This window comes from Arachis stenosperma, chromosome 6 (genome assembly GCF_014773155.1).
Source record: "Arachis stenosperma cultivar V10309 chromosome 6, arast.V10309.gnm1.PFL2, whole genome shotgun sequence".
Lineage (NCBI taxonomy): Eukaryota > Viridiplantae > Streptophyta > Magnoliopsida > Fabales > Fabaceae > Arachis > Arachis stenosperma.
The window spans coordinates 21,599,272-21,618,455 of NC_080382.1; the positions used below are offsets into that span (position 1 = coordinate 21,599,272).

General features: G+C 33.7%; 2 protein-coding genes across 3 annotated transcripts; one reads left to right on the forward strand and one right to left on the reverse strand.

The window, feature by feature from the left end:
• Positions 1 to 580: 580 nt before the first annotated feature.
• On the reverse strand, positions 581 to 4,442 carry LOC130935374 (synaptotagmin-2-like). Of its 2 annotated transcripts, none has more exons than XM_057865084.1 (12): positions 4,065 to 4,442; positions 3,447 to 3,545; positions 3,318 to 3,368; positions 3,104 to 3,227; positions 2,548 to 2,666; positions 2,378 to 2,479; positions 2,179 to 2,253; positions 2,016 to 2,092; positions 1,681 to 1,927; positions 1,258 to 1,608; positions 1,060 to 1,191; positions 581 to 989 (listed from the first exon to the last, which is right to left on the reverse strand). In XM_057865084.1, exons 1-12 carry the CDS (start codon positions 4,173 to 4,175, stop codon positions 861 to 863), a joined length of 1,617 nt encoding a protein of 538 aa, XP_057721067.1. In that variant the 5' UTR covers positions 4,176 to 4,442; the 3' UTR covers positions 581 to 860. The 2 variants fall into 2 exon arrangements, with proteins under 2 accessions (XP_057721067.1, XP_057721068.1); XM_057865085.1 differs by lacking the exon at positions 4,065 to 4,442 and adding an exon at positions 3,939 to 3,957.
• A 4,154-nt stretch (positions 4,443 to 8,596) lies between these two features.
• LOC130935217 (ABC transporter B family member 13-like) lies at positions 8,597 to 18,901 on the forward strand. The gene is made up of 11 exons (XM_057864838.1): positions 8,597 to 9,380; positions 13,119 to 13,416; positions 14,054 to 14,108; positions 14,234 to 14,409; positions 14,513 to 14,713; positions 14,807 to 15,066; positions 15,155 to 15,468; positions 15,743 to 15,966; positions 16,163 to 16,934; positions 17,019 to 17,260; positions 17,480 to 18,901. Exons 2-11 carry the CDS (start codon positions 13,126 to 13,128, stop codon positions 18,698 to 18,700), a joined length of 3,756 nt encoding a protein of 1,251 aa, XP_057720821.1. The 5' UTR covers positions 8,597 to 9,380; positions 13,119 to 13,125; the 3' UTR covers positions 18,701 to 18,901.
• The last annotated feature ends 283 nt before the right edge of the window (positions 18,902 to 19,184 follow it).

The following is a 19,184-nucleotide window of genomic DNA, read 5'->3' on the forward strand; positions in this document are numbered from 1 at the left end:
CTGAAGCATGCAACATAATATGGCACAAGGCTTTAGTTCTTCTCTTGATTATTAGATTGCTTATATTGGAAAAAAACTATCTCAAGGAGAAGAAAGCGTATAATGATAAGTTGGAGATGGAAGTAGCCGTTTAGGAATGTTTAGTAATTCACAAGAAAATGGAATGAGAGAATGAGCAACATGTGTTCATGATGGATATAGTATCTTGTATTCTTCACTAGCTTAGCTTCACTTGTATATTTATATGGAGGTTTCATTAATACCTTCAAATATTTTTTGGAAACCAATTCCTTACTACAGTAAATTATAGTTATCTATAAAGGAAATTAATGAATATCGTGTGTCAGAAAAAAAGAAATTTAAAGAAAAAGAAAAATATTTTCTTAAAAAAGTTGGTTAATTTACTCTATAAATTATAACAGTATAGGCATCCACATAGTTAAATTTGAGTCACTCATTAATAGAAGATATTGATATACCCTGCCTCATAAGGAAAACTAATGATATGACTTGTTTAAATGTGCATGTTTGTAGAGATCACAAGTTGCTAAGTTGACACCGAGAAAATGGCGAAGAATCTATACTCTGACAAAAGGCTTTTCAAGTTTGAACACCTTGCACTTGCTGCATTAAATTAAAAGGAATTTGAATGTCTCATAATTGTTTTCCTACGAGTGCTTTGGAACCTAACAACAACATATTTTCTTATCCTTTAGGAATAACCACGTGTTGCTAATTAGTAATTCACAAAACATTGTATAAAGAGTAACTCCTAAGGTACTTATTGAAGTTGCTTGTTTAATGTTTATACATCAAATGCTCCAAATTTTGTTTACAAAATTATAAACACTGTATGTTGATCAAGGAGTTCTCCACTGAAGCTCAATTTGAATCTTTCCATTTCTTGAGTCAATGAGATGATATTTCTCGTTGATTCTTTTGTTGCTAACAGCATCCGATAGATTTATATCCACATAACCCAAGGTTTCCTGCTTGCAAAAAGATAATCATAAATAGAGCGGACAAATTATTTACTCAAGATTTAAAAATGAGAAATACCTTGGGATGAAGCAGGCCTAGTTTAGAGGAGGCACTAAGCACTTCAACATATAGCCTCTCATTGGTGGGAGGTTCCTCCAGTGTAAATTGAAATGTTTCATTCCATCTTGGATCTCTATTTTTCTTCACATGCTGCAAAGTTAAGACTCAAATTAAAACTTGTGTTCATTCTAAATAGAATAAGAAAATAAATAACACCTTGGTTTTTCTCTCCTCTCCTTTGAAAATGAGTCTTGCATATGGATTTGTGTGGTGTTTCCCTTCAACATCTTCAGCTTCATGGATGATAATAACAAGCAAACCACCAGTGGCAGGTGTTCCTTCAGGAGCCTTTTCTATTGCATTAGGGTCCTCTGAATTTTGAGCCAACTCATCATCTTTAAAAGGCTTATATAGAACTTGTACCGTGATCTCTCCCCGTGACTTCTCATTCTCTGGATCATTAGGCTCCATAGTCTTGCGTAAATCAAGAGTCAGCTCTTTCGCTTCGTCCGCTGTAAGCTCTTTCAATTGAATGACATTCATTCCCATCTTGTCATGCTTCCCAATCTAGGCAATTCAAAGTGAAAGAAAGAATAAGAAACATGTCTTACAAAGTTTGTTACATAACCACACAATTACCTGCTCCCAATCATAAACACTAAGTTCCAAGAATTGAGATTCCGGATCTTTGACAACCATATTGAATTCCTCATTCCATTCTGGATTCAATTTCTTATATTTCACGCTAGTTTTCTTTGAAGGAAGTTTGTCGTCAGAGAGTTTAAGCTTCACGTACGGGTCTGATCCTCCGAGTAGATCTTTCTTCTTGAGATTTGTTGCTCTAAGAACCTTCACATGGAGGATTCCTACAGGTACTTTCATGGCCCTAACAAAACAAACCAAGCAAACTTATTAGCTCACTCTAACACCTAGTAATGTTATGAAACTGATGAAAAGAAGAAAATAAAACATACTTTGTTGGATCCATTATTTGCACCTCAAGGGCCTTAGGCCATAAGTACATTTTTGCTACCTGTTCTTTGATGATTTCCTGAAAATGAAGAGGAAAAATCAGTGCTACAACTTCACAAACACAAGTTGATGACTTGCACCAATTTGAATTTGAGTATTAGATACCTGGACAAGCCTATAAACACCAGGAATAGACATTACATCAGCTCCAAGCAGTTTTAATCCAAAGTCAACATGTGGCTGCAATCACAACACAATGTGACCATTATTTTGCTCATTAGTTTCTGTAATTTATATAGAATTGGCCAAAGTATCAGATATTTTTGCTATCACTAGAAATCACAATGAAAATAGTCATACACACCTTCTCCATGAGTGACACATAAATATTCGCAAAGCAAGGAAAACTCGGGACTAAAGGCTTCAATGTGATTCGTGGAGAGGCAAATACTTGCAGATCAACAACCTGGCATGTTAAAATCATAAGCCAAACATTTCTTTTTTCTGTTCTTCAGATACTAAGAGAATACAAACCTGAACTGTGGCTCGCAACCCGAATGCTTTGATTGCAACTATAATGTTAGGATTCCCAGCCCATTTTACTGATGGTTCCATAATTAACTCCTTTTCATCAGTATTGTAGACTTTCATTCCTGAATATATTGACAAATTTATGGGTCAAAATTGTGTCTCCACGGATCAGATGAATAAATAATTTGGAATTGTGAAAGATAACGGCACAACAATCCATCACAATGATTTCATCTTTTCAGTGCAATCAAGACCTTTGACATTACTTAAGTGACAAGGTACCAATAATTTATAATCTGTTATCTTTTAGCATCCAACCTTAGCTTCAAAGAATCTTACATCTAAATAAAACTAACCAGTTTACTACTAGCTCAGTTCTGTACACTTGATGGTATTGACATGTCACAATAAGAACCACATAAAAATCACAAAGATTTTGTTCTTTTCATTGTTTTCACTTTTTTCTTCCTAACATTCTAAGATTTTCACTTTTTCCTTCCTAATTCCTAAAGATATGGAGGGAAAGAAAAGTAACATTGAAAACAAATAAGAGCTCAACCTTGAAAAGTTGGAGGTAGAGAACCCAAGGTAAGCGTTTCAAATTCTACTGAATCAATCTTGTACTTGGGAATTTGCTCAGCAATAATGGGCTTTGCTATAGTCCTTGCAGTCTTGCAAATTGCCTGAGAAGATTGAATTGTTGTTACTATTTGGAAAAATGTGACAAGAAATTATGATAAGGCCACAATATACAATCTTGGTAGATTGCATACCTTGTCTAGATAAGGCCACATATGCTCAACAAATCTATTGAGCCAGTCAAGCTGCAAACAAGAAAAATATGATAAACTTTTATTTGGAAACCCAAGAAATATACAAGGGGGTAAAGTGTAACAACATACACGATCAAAATCTGGATTCTTTATCCACAAGGGTATCTCTGGAAGCATTTGTTGCAGAGTTTTGGCATCTTGCTCGGCCAAAGGACGAATTATGGGATCCTGAAATTAAGAATGTCATAGTCTGAAAGTGTTAATTAACTAACCAAAAGATAAGGTAATGCATAGCATCTTCTATAGTTAAATCATAACAAAACTTTGTAGCTACCTCTTTCCCTACTATGGTGTTTCAGCTGAAAGTATGTGTTCGCAAAATTCAGTAGTGATTAAAGCTGATATAGTAAAATTGATTCAACAAATAAGTCATGATTACCGGAAGAAAAGGCAGACCAAGTACTGCATTTTCCTTGGATTAGAACCTTAATTATGACACATCTTATATGAAAACTAAGTATTGCTTTTCGGCATCTTACTTTAGACAAAAACAATCTTCATCAACAAAAATTATCATAGAAAAAATTTACTATATAGCATATACACCTAGCAAGGAGGTACCTTTTAGTTTCATGCAAAAGTCTTCTAATGGCAAATTTAATTGGCATTCTGGATCCAAAAATTAAAAGGAATAATAAAACAAAATAAAATAAGAACAGTTGAATTAGTTTAGAGGAAGAAACTAACCTTGACATGTGTTGGCTGAAAGTATATAAACACATAGTATCCAATGACCACACCAATTGAAGTTCCAATTCCAAAGCCAATACAAGTACCTATGGTACTAAAAACACCCATCTTAGCTGAAAGTTTTGTCTGTTCAATGTGTAACTAAAACTTGCACAATAACAGACTGTGAGTAGTTAAGTAGAGACCTGAACTCACTCACTTTGTGTGCCTGAAAAAGACAAGAACCTATCTTTAATTTGTATATCTTGTTAGAAAAACGTTCCCTTGAAAACCAGTGGCCAGTAACTTTAGCTTGATCAACCATCATTTGATCCACACAAAACTGTTTGATAACGAAATTTGCAAAGGCGCGTGAGGTGGCAATTAATTAGTGTCGGTAAGGTCCTCTATGCTCTTTCAGATATATATTTTTCCTCTTTGACAGAGAGGTAGGGGGCCAGTGATCTTATTACACTGCATTCATTCATAAATATATGATAATATACGGTAAACTTATGAATACCATTTTCTCTCAAAATATCAAACGATGGAGGTCCCACTCTCCCTCTAGCACATGTTTCTGTGTCCATTGTAATTGAGACAAAACTCACAAAGTTTCTGATTTATTAATAATGCTTCCTTATAATTTTGTGCTTCCCACATCATTCCTTTTCAGTGTGTTGCATTTGCATGTATGCATAATTCTTACTGGATAGTGGATATATAATTCCTGTAAAAGAATAAAATGAAAAAGAAAAGGAACAAGTAAAAAGTGCCTGGGCCACCATCCAACACAGACAATATTATGCAATGCATTAATGCTGGGAACAGAACCACTTGCCAGATCTTTTGAACCTTTCTTCTTTTATTTTATTTTATTTTTTATTTGATGAAGACAACTCCATCATCATCCAAGACCAATTACAAGCTATTGCCAACATTTTCTTAACAAAAAATAAAGTAATGACCCAAGAAAAAAAACGCTATTGATAACATTATTGTCTCTATCAATTCCATGATCCAAGTCCCTTTTTTTTTTTGTTAGTGTAAAAATCAGCTTATGGATTAAAATAAAAAAATTAAAAAGGGGAAAAAATCCGGTGCATATTGTCCTGCCATTCAAGTTTCATTTTCACAAGATTAATCATAATGTCAAAGGGACGGTGCTATGTACTTTGATTTTTAAGTTCTTCTTTCATCCGTTAGGACCTGAAAAACAATCCAAGATTGTGAATCTGTACTTTTTCCTTCTATTAAGGTCAGCAAGGGTGAAAATCTTGCTTAGATATATCTGCCTATAATTAGTTGCAGCTTTTCTTTGTCCTTTTCCTCCAATATGGCCCAAACTTTAGTGACAACTCAAACACTACACTAGAGGATTCAACTCTAAAGACTAGGATGTATCTCATAGTCATTAGACTACTCGATCTATATATTTTTTTCATAAAAAATGTTCTATTTCTTTATAGGAATTTTTAGATTTTTAATATTTGTGATTTCATCAACAACTATGTTAAGGTATAATATTAGAAAATAATTAAGATAATATATACACTTCTGCTGCCTAAAATTTTAGAGTGCCAGGTCTCAGTCTATAATTTAGGCATTAAACAAGCTAATAATGCATTGATATTGTCCTTTAATTTTAGGCTAAAAAGAATTTCTTGGTTAATTTTTTTCACCTAGCAAAATAGGAGCTAATTTTCTACAAATTTAAGCTTGATGGTTATCAGTGGCTAAGAGAATGGGGGGTTGAATCTTAGCTTCTTTTCCTATTGAATAGTACTTTTGTTTTTTTCAAAGAAACTTAGCATATATTTTTACTTTTATCTCGTAACGAGTTGAAAGATATTTTTATTTTGTCTCCTAAGTAATAGAAATATAAACAAAGTAGAGAAGAAGGAATAACATTAGATGTATCCTGGTTCAACTACTTAGTACAATGTAGCCTACATCCACTCTCCATCACAACTATGATGAAATTTCACTATCTCTTTTCAAGATTACAAACACCAATGCTTCCCTAGGATCTACCTAATCCTATCTGGAACAAATCCAGATTCTAACGCAATGCGAATTTGACTAGGACTCACCTTAACTTTGAACTGCAAAGTGCTAACCCAACTTGCAAAAAAATCCCCATAGGATCACAACACAAAACATAAAGATGTACAAAGCAAACATGAGATAGCTTATGGCTTTTTCTCATTGTTTATCTCACTGCCTTTTACCTCTCATTGGCTTTTTCTTACAAACCTCACCATGTTTTCCTTTTCAATGAAACTCGGACAGAATAAACTAAGAAAAAGAAAATACTACATGAAGAAGGACTCAAACAGATTGGGTAGTTATGAGAGTGAATTCTGTACTTTTTCCTTACTCTCCTTACCTTCAATTCTTGGCCGTTCACCCTTAATATAGAAGAATGAAGTTTCCAAGGTTGAATTAGGTTCAACCCTAACACTTCTCCTACATCAGAGATTAGCAACGGCTTCATCAGAGAGGAGAGAGAAATCCAAATCTGTTGCATGCAACTCATCTATTCTCTCTCATTTTTTTCTTCAAACTTCTTCAATCTTGACCGTTGAACTTGACTTTGGCTCCAAGTTTTGATTTTGAGTATTGATGACCTTCTAAACCAAGTTGACTTCATATTCTCTATTGTTGCTTCTTCTGTGCTTGAGACCTTGTGACTTTTTTCTTGGTTCCTCGGCGTAGCACAAATGAGGGAGATATTTTTGATGTACTTTGACCGAGTGAGACTAACTACTTGATTGTAAACTCTTTTCCTTATTTTGATTTAGCAAAGCTCTTTTTGCCTTTCTTTCTCGCCATTCTTTTGTAGTTTTAATTTTCTTCTTTCTTCTTTTTTGATTGACGTGACCAAAGCAAGAGTGAGAAGAGAGAGAAGTGATGGCTTTCGGTAAAAGTTTTAAGTTAAAGTGAATTGGAACTTGGGAATTAAGTTACTTGAACCATGAGAGTAGGTAACCTTAAGAAAAATTTTAAGTATACCGAAAACACTAGTGTTCCAGTTATTTTAACCGTTGATTTTAATTATATATATATATATATATATATATATATATATATATATATATTTTTTTTTTTATAATTCAAATCAACATTTAAAACAACTAAAATATCGGTGTTTTCGGTATACTTTTTTTTTTTTTTGGTCGGTGGATTAGACAACCCCCAATCCTAGGTACACAATACACACCCACACATTCCTCATATACTTGCCAATTTTTCTTCTCGGTTGCAGCTGGTAGGACTCGAACCCGAGACCTTTGAGATGAGGAAGGGGCGGAATGCCGTGTGAGCTACGGCTCATTGGCATGTTTTCGGTATACTTAAAAGTCTTTCAATAACTGTATGAAATTTAGGTGACTTACTGATTGAGCTTGGTTTATTTTTTTGGGCCCTTTTTGTTTTCTTTCTTCAGCCATTAGTCTTGAATCAATTTGGTATAAGACTAAATTTGTTTATTGACCAAGTTGAATTTGTTTAATTGGACTAATATGAAATTTAATTTGCTTTCTTGCATAGTACTACACCAAATACATTACACAAACAATTGGTAATATTTTAATAAACACTTAATAATATTCTAATAATGTTTGTTCATTATTTTAATTGAATATTACTTTTCCTAACTCAACAGAACTTTATCTAAAGATTTATTGTTGACAAATAAATTGCTACATACACAAAGGAGATTATTAATCAAATTTTTAATTAGGCAAATTAATATTTGCCAAAAAAATGGAACGGGCTTTTTGTTTTTGGTATAATGGAACGGACTCTTGACGGTGTTAAATATTGGACAGATATAAAAGTTAAAGGCCAAAGTGAGATGATAAGGCAAGCCCATAAAGTATATGTTGCATGTGGCGATATTGGCGAAGATTTTTGTGTGGCTTTCCTTCACCTGAAAGTGCTTGACAGCAATGTCTTAAGCAACAGTCCAAACACAAGACAGCCAAAATATTGCACACAAAAATTGATTCCTCCTACACATCTCTAAACGACATATATAGAAAATGATGTGCAGCAATGATTATAATATTTTTATTTTTTGGAAAAGTTACGGGTGATTATTAAGAAAAGTAGATTTTATGGTGGTTACTATAACTATGCTGCATTATGATTTGAAAAAAGGGAAAGCCATGAAAGATAAATAAATCCACCTAGCCCTAGCTGCCGAATTTTTTTCTAAGTCAGACTAGAACCGTTGGTCACGATCCTCTAAACGGCTATTACTAAAACCATAATCCAACGGCTCCCATCACTCCGGCGGTTGCCGCCCAGTCTTAGAAGTAACCGACCACCACATCTTGTTGCTAATTTACGAGTAAATCTTGACCCATCCCCCCTCTTTATTATTTTTATTTTAATTATCAATACCATCATCCTCTGATCCATGCATATATTATATTATAATCTTAATACTAATTGTAGAATATTCCAACTTGAGTTTGCCGCATTGCACCAGCTATATATATATACATACCCTAGCACGCATCTTGTTATATGATAGAATGATATTTAATTTGATTTAGTAGAAGGTAAATTATTGTTGAATTGCATCATTCTCATTCAATGGATCAAACACTTGCTCCGAATTACAAGCAAAAAAGGAATAGCAACCCAAAGAAAAACATGATAAGAAGAAGCAAATCCATCTCCAATTCAGGTCCAACACCTCATTATTCTCTTCAACAACCACCTCTTCTTCCTCTTCCAACACACGCTCACTATCCTTTGCTACCGAAACCAGGTACCACAATGATTCACAATAATGTTGAATCCAACAAGAGAACAACACATTATTATTCCTCCTTCTCATCACACTCTCTCACTCCCCCTCTCCCTGTGGCTTCAACACCCTCTTCTTTGAGTTCAACCACATGCAATATTGGACATGCCATGCTTTCAAGTAATGTTTTGTCTCCCCCACCTAGCAGCCTACCACTGCCAAAGTTTTGTATCAGATCAAAGCTAAGTTGCAAAGCCAAAACTGGTTGTGCTCTACGCCTCAATTGAACTTCATTTTCAGAAAGAAAGATAAGATAACATGATATGAAGGTGATTTTGTTAGAACCACAAGTAATTTGGTCGGTCTTGGTGATCTACGTTATTAACTAATATAATAATAATGCTTAAGCTGTTTTTATCATATCTTATCGTTGTTGTTTGTTCTTTTCCCAATGGGAGTGATGATGCCCTTTTTTTTTGTAAGGTGCATTTTGTGTATACCACTTTTGTTTTTCAATTAGTGGTGCACAGGAGATGCTGATGGAGCCTTTTTTTTCCACCCTACTCATCCATGTAATACTCTCTCATTAATTAATTACAAGTTCAAGTTATAACTTCTAAGACTTATTTCTGCTGTATGAGGCTAACTACTATTATGTTTATATTTAGTTGTAATACCTACACTATATTATTATTATTATTATTATTATTATTATTATTATTATTATTATTATTATTATTATTTGTTTTTGAGTTGTTTCTCTTTATTATACTATATTTATATCTTGTTACTCTAGTTTTGGATTATTTAATAGGGTAAATCATTAGAATAAAATAATTCCAACTTAAAATTACAAAACTACTTCATATTTTAAATTAGAATGAGTTAAAATTAATTTATGCTGTTTACATATAATTTTTACATATAACTTGATTCAATTTATCATGAATGTGTTGCAGAGTCAAAAATAACTTAATTTGATTTATATATAAATAGCATATTTGATTCTATTTATATAAGATTATGTGTAACCAATTATAATTTAAGACATATATTTGTGCAATTTTAAACTGAAATATTTTATTTGTGTGATTTACTAATTTATTACCTACCTTAAAATAAAGTAAGTATTATTATTTTTAGTAATAAACATTATTATAAAGAAATTCAAAATAAATACTTTATTACACTTACGGTATATAGTCAGTCCAAACCCGAATAAAGGAGAAGGGTTGTGTTAAATTTTCGGTAACCAACATAAAAATATAGCCGAACTCCCATAACATAAATCATGACATGACTAGCCAAAAGCATAACTGATTTTCAGACTTATACATGAGAGAAAAGAAAATCTTAATTAGTTGTTTTTTAATGAGATTTGGGTTTGAAAAAGTTAAGTGAAAGGGAAAGAATATTGTCATATTCAAGTGATGAATTGGGAGTGATCCGCCGAAATCAGAAATTGTGGTATGTTGGTCAATTGCAATGTATTTATTATTGTTATATCTAATTTTTTCTTCTACTGAATTCTAGCTTGAATACGATTCAATCTTTCGAATTTACAAAAAGTTTGACTTGGGATCTATAACTACTGTTGGGCAATTGATTCTTGACAGTTGTCAAGGCCTTCAAGCATCTCCAAACTACTCTCCATTTTATAGGAGCTAGAAAAAATGACTTTTATATATATATATATATAAGTTTATAAAAAATCAACGGCAAAGTTTATACAAACACGAAAGGTCTGGTACAATAACGAAAAGTATAATTCATATATACGCATCAAAGTTCAGATATTCATCACATTTTTTTTCTGAAAACAATGAGATTGAATGGACTTTAAATAAGAATTTGTGTTACATCATAACTTATAAGGCAAGAACCTGAGGATGAGCTTGGCCCAAATAGCTAGATCCGATTATCTTAACTTCGGCACATTAATACATATTTTAAGAAGTAAGACAATAGATAAATATATAAATAAATAATAAACTAACAATAAAAGTTTACATATTTTAAGACCCTTGTTACAACTATTTATCTTTTATTTCATATTGTATATACTCATTATGCCTCTACATTAAGTTAATGTACATTTCTTTATTCTTAAATAAGATGCAAAATTCTATATATTTCATGAATCACATGTCTTATTCATTAGGTACAACAGATATATATAACATCTCAATGTGTATGAGACGAACACACACACACTTGTAGTTGTAGTTTGCTGTGAGTAAAACTACGATTTACGTTTAGAGAGAAAAGACATGTTATTAATTCTCTTACACAATGTTTCAGAATTCCTATTATATAATTTACTTTGATGCAGAAGAATCCCCATCATTGGTAAGGTTGTTAGCCATTGCCCATACTAAAAGGCTCATCATCTCATAATGCAATTAATACAAAGTGACCTAAGCAATAAATCATAGGTGAATTATTAAGTAGATTGTAGTGAGGAAGGAAGTTTGTATGGGCAATTCAACTCACAAGTCACACTCTTTGAACCACAAATTCGGCATTGGGGTTGTTGGCTCTTAATGACTCGTATATATGAGGTTTACATTTCTTAATGCTTTATTTCATAACAGATAACTTGCTTAGCTTCCTCCCATTCCTACTCACTATTTCTATCTTATTATCCCACACGGAGAGGGATGGATTCATTAGAACATTATTCTTCGTATCTTTATTAAGGATTTATATAACACTTATATATATATATATATATATATATATATACACTACCAAATAATTATTGTATAAAAATAGTTAATTATTCTACTATGATATGCTAAATTATTCTTATAGTAAATTATATTATTTTACTAAAAAATATATAAAATAATACAAATATATAATAATTAATTTTTTATATTCATAAATACTTTTGTTTATTGAATGAGTTTTGCTCATATAAACAGGGATGGACATAGGGGGAGTGGAGGCGGGCCCCAACTTCTTTTTTAAAAAAAATAATAATAATAAGTTATTAAGTATAATTTAATTTTTAAAAAAATTTATTTAGTATTTAATTTAGTATAAATAAAAGTTCAGTCCAATTTAAATATTAATGATTATGTATTAATATTTAAAAAAATCTGAAAAAGATATTATTATTAATATTTTTAATTAAATAAAAATTTTTAAATTTCATAAAGTGAATTTTTTTTCTTTTTGTGACCATCTTTTTTTATTCATTTGGTATTAATTCTTTCTGTTTCAATTACTACAACTAAGAGATCTTTTTCAACTATAAATATTGTGAAAAATAACTCAGAAACAAAATGAAAGATAAATTTCTTGTTAATTGTCTTTTAATTACATTGAAAAGAAAATTGTTGAAAAATTTGACACAAATTCTATTGTCGATGAATTTTATGATACGAAAAATCGACCTATTCGTAAGTAAAAAGTACACACATATTTTTTTGTACTTTAAAATATATTCTTTATCGATATATTTTTGTCATATATATTATATTATATAACTTTTTACATAATTTTAATATTATGTGTTATTGATCCCATGATAACATTTCTGGATCTGTCCTGCATATAAAGCCAAAAAATACTTGATAAAACTTCAAATTAACTACTTTTTAAGCCTTAATAAGTCCTTGTAGAAAATATATAATTTTTTTTTTGGAACGGAATATAATTTCTTAATCAATTAAATCATCAAACGATAACTATGTATTGTATTGTTATAAATAAATCATGTAGATACTGTGTTTAGAATCATGATATATATAACTAAAAAGCAACTATTAGATCAAACACTTATATATAGAATAGATATATTGTAATATAAAATAATACATGTATTTATCTAAAACAAATATATTACGTAATTATTTTGGTGATTGATTTTTTTTGCATGCGGTATTTTTCTTAAGTAAATAATCCTTAAGAAGATTTTACGTTAATAACAAAACAGCGAAACTAAATAAACCTCGTTTGTGTGCCTTTAATAAAAACAGCTACTTAACTTTGATGTATGTATATAAATAGTTTATAAACAGAGTCCTTAATGTATAAGTTTTGAATTTAATGAGACACTTTTGTACAAGCATATTGAACAAATATTTCATTAAATGGAATAATGCAAAAATACTGGTATGAAAATAGTTACTATCTTCCAAAATGATTGATTATATAGCCGATTTGTTAGTTGGCAATGCAGAAATGGATGGTTGGTTGAGCTTTGATCTCACTTTATATTTATTGGCGGGAATGGACTAACTCAACCATACCCCACGAGTTTTCCATTTCGATCTTGGCTAACACACCTTTTTCCTTCAAAGTCCAACAATGGAAGAACTGGAGCTTGCAGGTTCTTGTTTGGAAAAAGGACAAACAACATCATCTTTTAAGATGGATCAACAAAAAGATTCAAAATCAAACCAAATGGAGAGTGTTTCCTTCTTTGGCTTGTTTGCTGCAGCTGATTCAGTCGACTATGTGTTAATGTTCCTAGGAAGTGTTGGTGCTTGTGTTCATGGTGCTGCTCTGCCTCTCTTCTTTGTTTTGTTTGGTCGCATGATTGATTCTTTGGGACATCTTAATAGGGATCCTCACAAATTGTCATCACGGGTTTCTGAGGTACAATACATACACTTCTGTTTTTTTTTTTGTTAGCCATTATTATTGGTAATGATGGCTATGTTATAAACAGGAATTTGATTAGAGAAGAATTAACAAGAATGAGACTAAGTGGGACTTAGAATATAGAGAGAAGATTTAAGTGAACTTCACTAACTTTTACAAATGATACCATTCAACTATATATTTATAATTCTAACTAGTATTATAACATTGCATTTGGGATTCATTTTATCGTGTGTTTAATTATATTCAAACTCAAGAGTGAGTAACAGATGCAACTCTTTATACTATACATGGTTTTAAGGAAATAAGTCAATATTATAAGTACTCATAGCAACTAAACCCAAAATTTTATTTTTGGGTACATTCTTTTTTTAGATTAGATTTATGGATGAGCTCCTTAAATTTTCACCCTCAGTTTTAATTTTATCTCCAACCAAAAGCACACTTGATAGTATCAAGAAACTTTCTGTTGAAAACAAATTTGAACTCAAAATAAGCTAATCTCAACACACACCAGTTCTTGTTATTCTGTCTGGCTATAAACTGTATATATAGATTTTGGTTGTGTAGACCTTCTAAATGCTTATATATGTAATCCTGCATATTAATGCTAATTCATTCTCCATTGCAGCATGCTTTGTACTTGGTATATCTTGGACTTCTTGTTATGGTATCAGCTTGGATGGGTACATTACATACATCTTTCCAACTGAACTTTATCTCTTTCTTTCTTTCTTTCTTTCCAAGTAATAGACTTGTTTCCAAGATTCACACCATATCATGATGATGACAACAAACTACTGTTCTTCAGGTGTTGCATTCTGGATGCAAACCGGTGAGAGGCAAATGGCGCGGTTGCGCTTAAATTACTTGAGGTCAGTGCTAAAGAAGGACATTAATTTCTTTGACAATGAAGCCAGAGATGCTAATATCATTTTCCACATCTCGAGTGATGCAATTTTGGTACAAGATGCAATAGGCGACAAGGTAACATGTTCATTTTGAAATGTTTAGAACCAAAATGAATAATGCTTAAAAAAAGCCAAGGATTTTTATTTGATTGTTCCTATTTATGTTGAACTGAATGCAGACAGGCCATGCCATACGTTACCTATCCCAATTCATTGTTGGATTTGGCATTGGATTCACATCAGTGTGGCAGCTCACACTACTCACCTTGGCTGTTGTTCCATTGATAGCTGTAGCAGGAGGAGCTTATACAATTATTATGTCTACTCTCTCAGAAAAGGGTGAAGCAGCATATGCTGAAGCTGGCAAGGTGGCAGAAGAGGTAGTAAAAGATATGAAGCACAGATACACCAACAAAGCAACATGTTCATGTCTTACATAAACTATCTGAGCTTTTCTTGTTTGCATGGAACAGGCAATATCTCAAGTGCGCACCGTTTACTCATTTGTAGGAGAAGAGAAAGCGGTTGGCACATACTCTAAGTCACTTGACAAAGCTCTTAAGATGGGGAAGAAGAGTGGTTTTGCAAAAGGAATTGGTGTTGGTTTTACATATGGCCTCTTGTTTTGTGCTTGGGCATTGCTTCTATGGTATTCTAGCATACTTGTGAGGCATCACAAGACAAATGGAGGGAAAGCATTTACAACTATCATCAATGTCATCTTTAGTGGATTGTAAGTCCTATGATTCGAAATGATAATGATAACTTATATAAGATGTATTGTGGATTACAAAGTTGACTCTTTCTTTCTTTCTTTCAAGTGCGCTTGGCCAAGCTGCTCCAAGCCTTGGTTCCATTGCTAAAGGGCGTGCTGCCGCAGCGAATATCATGAACATGATTGCGTCTGCTTCGGACGTGGCAAAAAGGTTGGATGACGGCACTGTTCTGCAACAAGTGGAAGGGAAAATTGAATTCTCTGAGGTCTGCTTTGCTTACCCTTCAAGGTCCAATATGGTCTTTGAAAATTTGAGCTTCTTAGTCAGTGCTGGGAAGAGTATAGCAGTTGTTGGTCCTAGTGGTTCAGGAAAGAGCACAATCATTTCCATGATTCAACGATTTTATGATCCTACTTCAGGTAATTGATACTACTATATCGGGTGAGGGTGTAAAATTATGATCAAACTGAGTAAAATCATACCTAAGACTCATCTTTGAATTTTTCACCTCTATTTTTACCAAAGTCACACCTGTGTTGAAATACTATCTCAATTCTGAGGACAAAAAGTACAAAAACATTAAGATGCATAAACCTGTCATATATCACACTTGATTGAAATAGTTCACAGACAGTTGTTTTATATAGAGTTGGGCATTTAGGAGGAGAGGTTAATGCATTAATTTTCACTTAGGTAAGATCCTGTTGGATGGATATGACTTAAAGAATCTTCAATTGAAATGGTTGAGAGAACAGATGGGACTGGTAAGTCAAGAACCAGCACTATTTGCCACAACAATAGCTGGCAACATTTTATTTGGAAAAGAAGGTGCTGACATGGATCAAATCATACAAGCTGCCAAGGCTGCAAATGCTCATTCCTTCATTGAAGGATTACCTGATGGTTATAATACTCAGGTGTGTCCACCACACAATTAATTGAGTAAGACTACACTTCAGTTCCTCAAGATTAAGATAAATACATTTTAATCCTCAAAAGGGACGAGAGTGTTAAAACGAAAATCTTTCGGTAACTAAAGTGTAGATCTAAAACACTTTGATACCAGAAAATACGTATTCAAATTTGAAGCCTGATAATTTGTTTCTAACGCAGGTTGGAGAAGGTGGCACCCAACTTTCTGGAGGACAGAAGCAGAGAATTGCTATAGCTAGAGCAGTTCTCAGAAACCCAAAAATATTGCTTTTAGATGAAGCCACCAGTGCTCTAGATGCCGAATCAGAACTCATAGTGCAGCAGGCATTGGAAAAAATAATGTCAAACCGGACAACAATAATTGTTGCGCATAGATTATCTACCATACGCGATGTAGATACAATTATTGTGCTGAAGAATGGTCAAGTTGCTGAGAGTGGTACTCATTCAGAACTGATGCTGAAAAATGGGGATTATGTGAGTCTGGTGAGCATGCAGGAATCACAGAATTTCACACACTCTAACTCAATATCACGCTCTGGAAGTTCAAGGAACTCTAGCTTTAGAGAACCTTTTGACAGTAGGAACTATCAAGATGTGAATACAGAAAGAGAGCTTCAGTCAAGTGATCAAGGCATGCCATTGAACGCGGCTTCTGTTCCATCCATTTTGGACTTACTGAGACTGAATGCTCCAGAGTGGCCTTATGCAGCACTTGGTTCAATTGGTGCCATTCTGGCTGGAATGGAGGCTCCTCTCTTTGCCCTTGGAATCACACATATTCTAACTGCATTTTACTCTGGTTCTAAAATCAAGCAAGAAGTTGATCGGATAGCGATAGCATTTGTCGGATTGGCTGTTATAACTATACCTATTTACCTATTGCAACATTACTTTTATACTCTGATGGGAGAGCGCCTCACCGCCCGTGTGCGCTTATTAATGTTCTCAGGTACACTCCTACAGCTACAACAGAATTACTATTGTTACCTTTTTGGCCTGTTCTTGATAAATTTTCATATGATTTGAATTGTAGCTATCCTTACAAATGAGATCGCATGGTTCGACTTGGATGAGAACAACACTGGTTCAATAACAGCCATGCTAGCTGCAGATGCAACATTAGTAAGAAGTGCTCTAGCTGACAGAATCTCTACCATTGTGCAAAATGTTGCTCTCACCGCAACAGCATTTGCCATTGCCTTCACACTCAGTTGGAAACTCACTTGTGTGGTTGTAGCATGCCTCCCCCTACTCATAGGGGCTTCTATCACAGAGGTTAATCTCATAAACCACTTCACTAATCTGCTTCTTCTTGCAGCATGCTTGATGATTACTCATTTACTTTTTCTTTTATTTGAAACTTGGTCTTATTTAATAATTTAACACCAGCTTGTAGCTTAAAAACTAAAGTACTCCTTTACTACTTCTATTTGAGTTTTAACTACTTTAGCTTGATTCACGTGATAAATACCTTGACTTTCAACCTATATGCAGCAACTGTTTCTCAAGGGATTTGGAGGAGACTATAGTCATGCATACTCTAGAGCAATTTCTTTGGCACGGGAAGCTATTGCCAACATACGTACCGTGGCTGCTTTTGGAGCAGAAGATCGTATCTCAATTCAGTTTTCCTGCGAGTTGAACAAGCCCAACAAGCAAGCACTTTTAAGAGGCCACATATCAGGTCTCGGCTATGGTGTTACACAGCTGTTTGCTTTCTGTTCCTATGCGCTTGGACTTTGGTATGCATCCCTTTTAATCAAGCAGAAGGACTCAAATTTCGGAGATGTCATGAAATCCTTCATGATCTTAATCATCACTGCTCTGGCAATAGCAGAAACACTAGCTCTTACCCCAGACATTGTGAAGGGATCGCAAGCGTTAGGATCAGTTTTCAGCATTCTCCAAAGGAGAACAGCAATAAGCCCCGACAACCCCAACTCCAAGATGGTAACCGATATCAAAGGAGATATAGAGTTTAGAAATGTGTGCTTCAACTATCCAATGAGACCTGATATCCCCATATTTCAGAACTTAAATCTCAAAGTCTCCGCAGGAAAGAGTCTTGCAGTAGTAGGACAAAGTGGTTCGGGGAAGAGTACTGTGATTTCTCTGGTAATGAGATTTTATGACCCCATTTCTGGGTCTGTTCTAATCGATGAATCTGATATCAGAAGCCTAAACTTGAGATCCTTAAGGCTGAGAATAGGATTGGTTCAGCAAGAGCCAGCTTTGTTTTCGACTACACTTTACGAAAACATCAAGTATGGAACTGAGGAGGCATCAGAGATAGAGGTAATGAAAGCAGCAAGAGCAGCTAATGCTCATGAATTCATTAGTAGAATGCCAGATGGGTACAGAACTCAAGTTGGTGAAAGAGGGGTGCAGTTATCAGGAGGACAGAAACAACGGGTGGCTATTGCTAGAGCTATTCTGAAGAATCCATCCATTCTTCTATTGGATGAGGCGACAAGCGCGCTCGATACGGTGTCAGAGAGGCTTGTCCAAGAGGCTCTTGATAAACTTATGGAAGGAAGAACTACAATTTTGGTAGCTCACAGGTTGTCAACTGTTAGAGATGCAAACAACATTGCAGTGCTGCAAAATGGGAGGGTTGCTGAAATGGGGAGCCATCAGAGGCTGATTTCAAAACCAGGAAGCATCTACAAGCAATTGGTTAGTCTACAGCAAGAGAAGCATGGCCAAGGCCATTAATGGATTCATTTATATCTTTTACGTAAATATATATTGATATCTTCAATTCAAAGTATAGTGTGACTGCAATATGTAACTTAAATTGAGGCATGGCATATATGTGATTGCCGAGCATGCCTGAGAAAAAAAAAAATCAAACAATGAAACTGTTGATTGATACACACGAAGTTTAAGATAAAATTCAATGCTTATGATTGGTTTCTGCTGCAGAATAGTGTTTCAATTTCTATATTATATTTAATCGTCAAAGAACCTTAAGACATATCAGCTCACCAATAAGACGCATTCTTTACCTTTTAGGTGCACAAACGGCATGATTCCAAAGAATTGAGCATACACTGTTAAATTGATCCTTGATATCTAAACGTTCACTCTTTCATTTTAGTATATTTTATTTTGCCAATTCTTTCCACAACTGATAATATGAACTTTGAAGGAACGGAAAACCCACATAACTGGAAACTTTTTGGATCATATGGCTTTA

Coding starts and splice junctions, on each gene's coding strand:
- LOC130935217 (XM_057864838.1), top strand. CDS start 13,126: ATGGAAGAACTGGAGCTTGCAGGTTCTTGTTTGGAAAAAGGACAAACA. Junction 13,417..14,053: donor TGTCATCACGGGTTTCTGAG/GTACAATACATA, acceptor TCTCCATTGCAG/CATGCTTTGTACTTGGTATA. Junction 15,067..15,154: donor AATGTCATCTTTAGTGGATT/GTAAGTCCTATG, acceptor CTTTCTTTCAAG/TGCGCTTGGCCAAGCTGCTC.
- LOC130935374 (XM_057865084.1), bottom strand. CDS start 4,175: ATGGGTGTTTTTAGTACCATAGGTACTTGTATTGGCTTTGGAATTGGA. Junction 3,546..4,064: donor TTCAGCCAACACATGTCAAG/GTTAGTTTCTTC, acceptor TCTTAATTTCAG/GATCCCATAATTCGTCCTTT. Junction 2,480..2,547: donor GGTTGCGAGCCACAGTTCAG/GTTTGTATTCTC, acceptor TTAACATGCCAG/GTTGTTGATCTGCAAGTATT.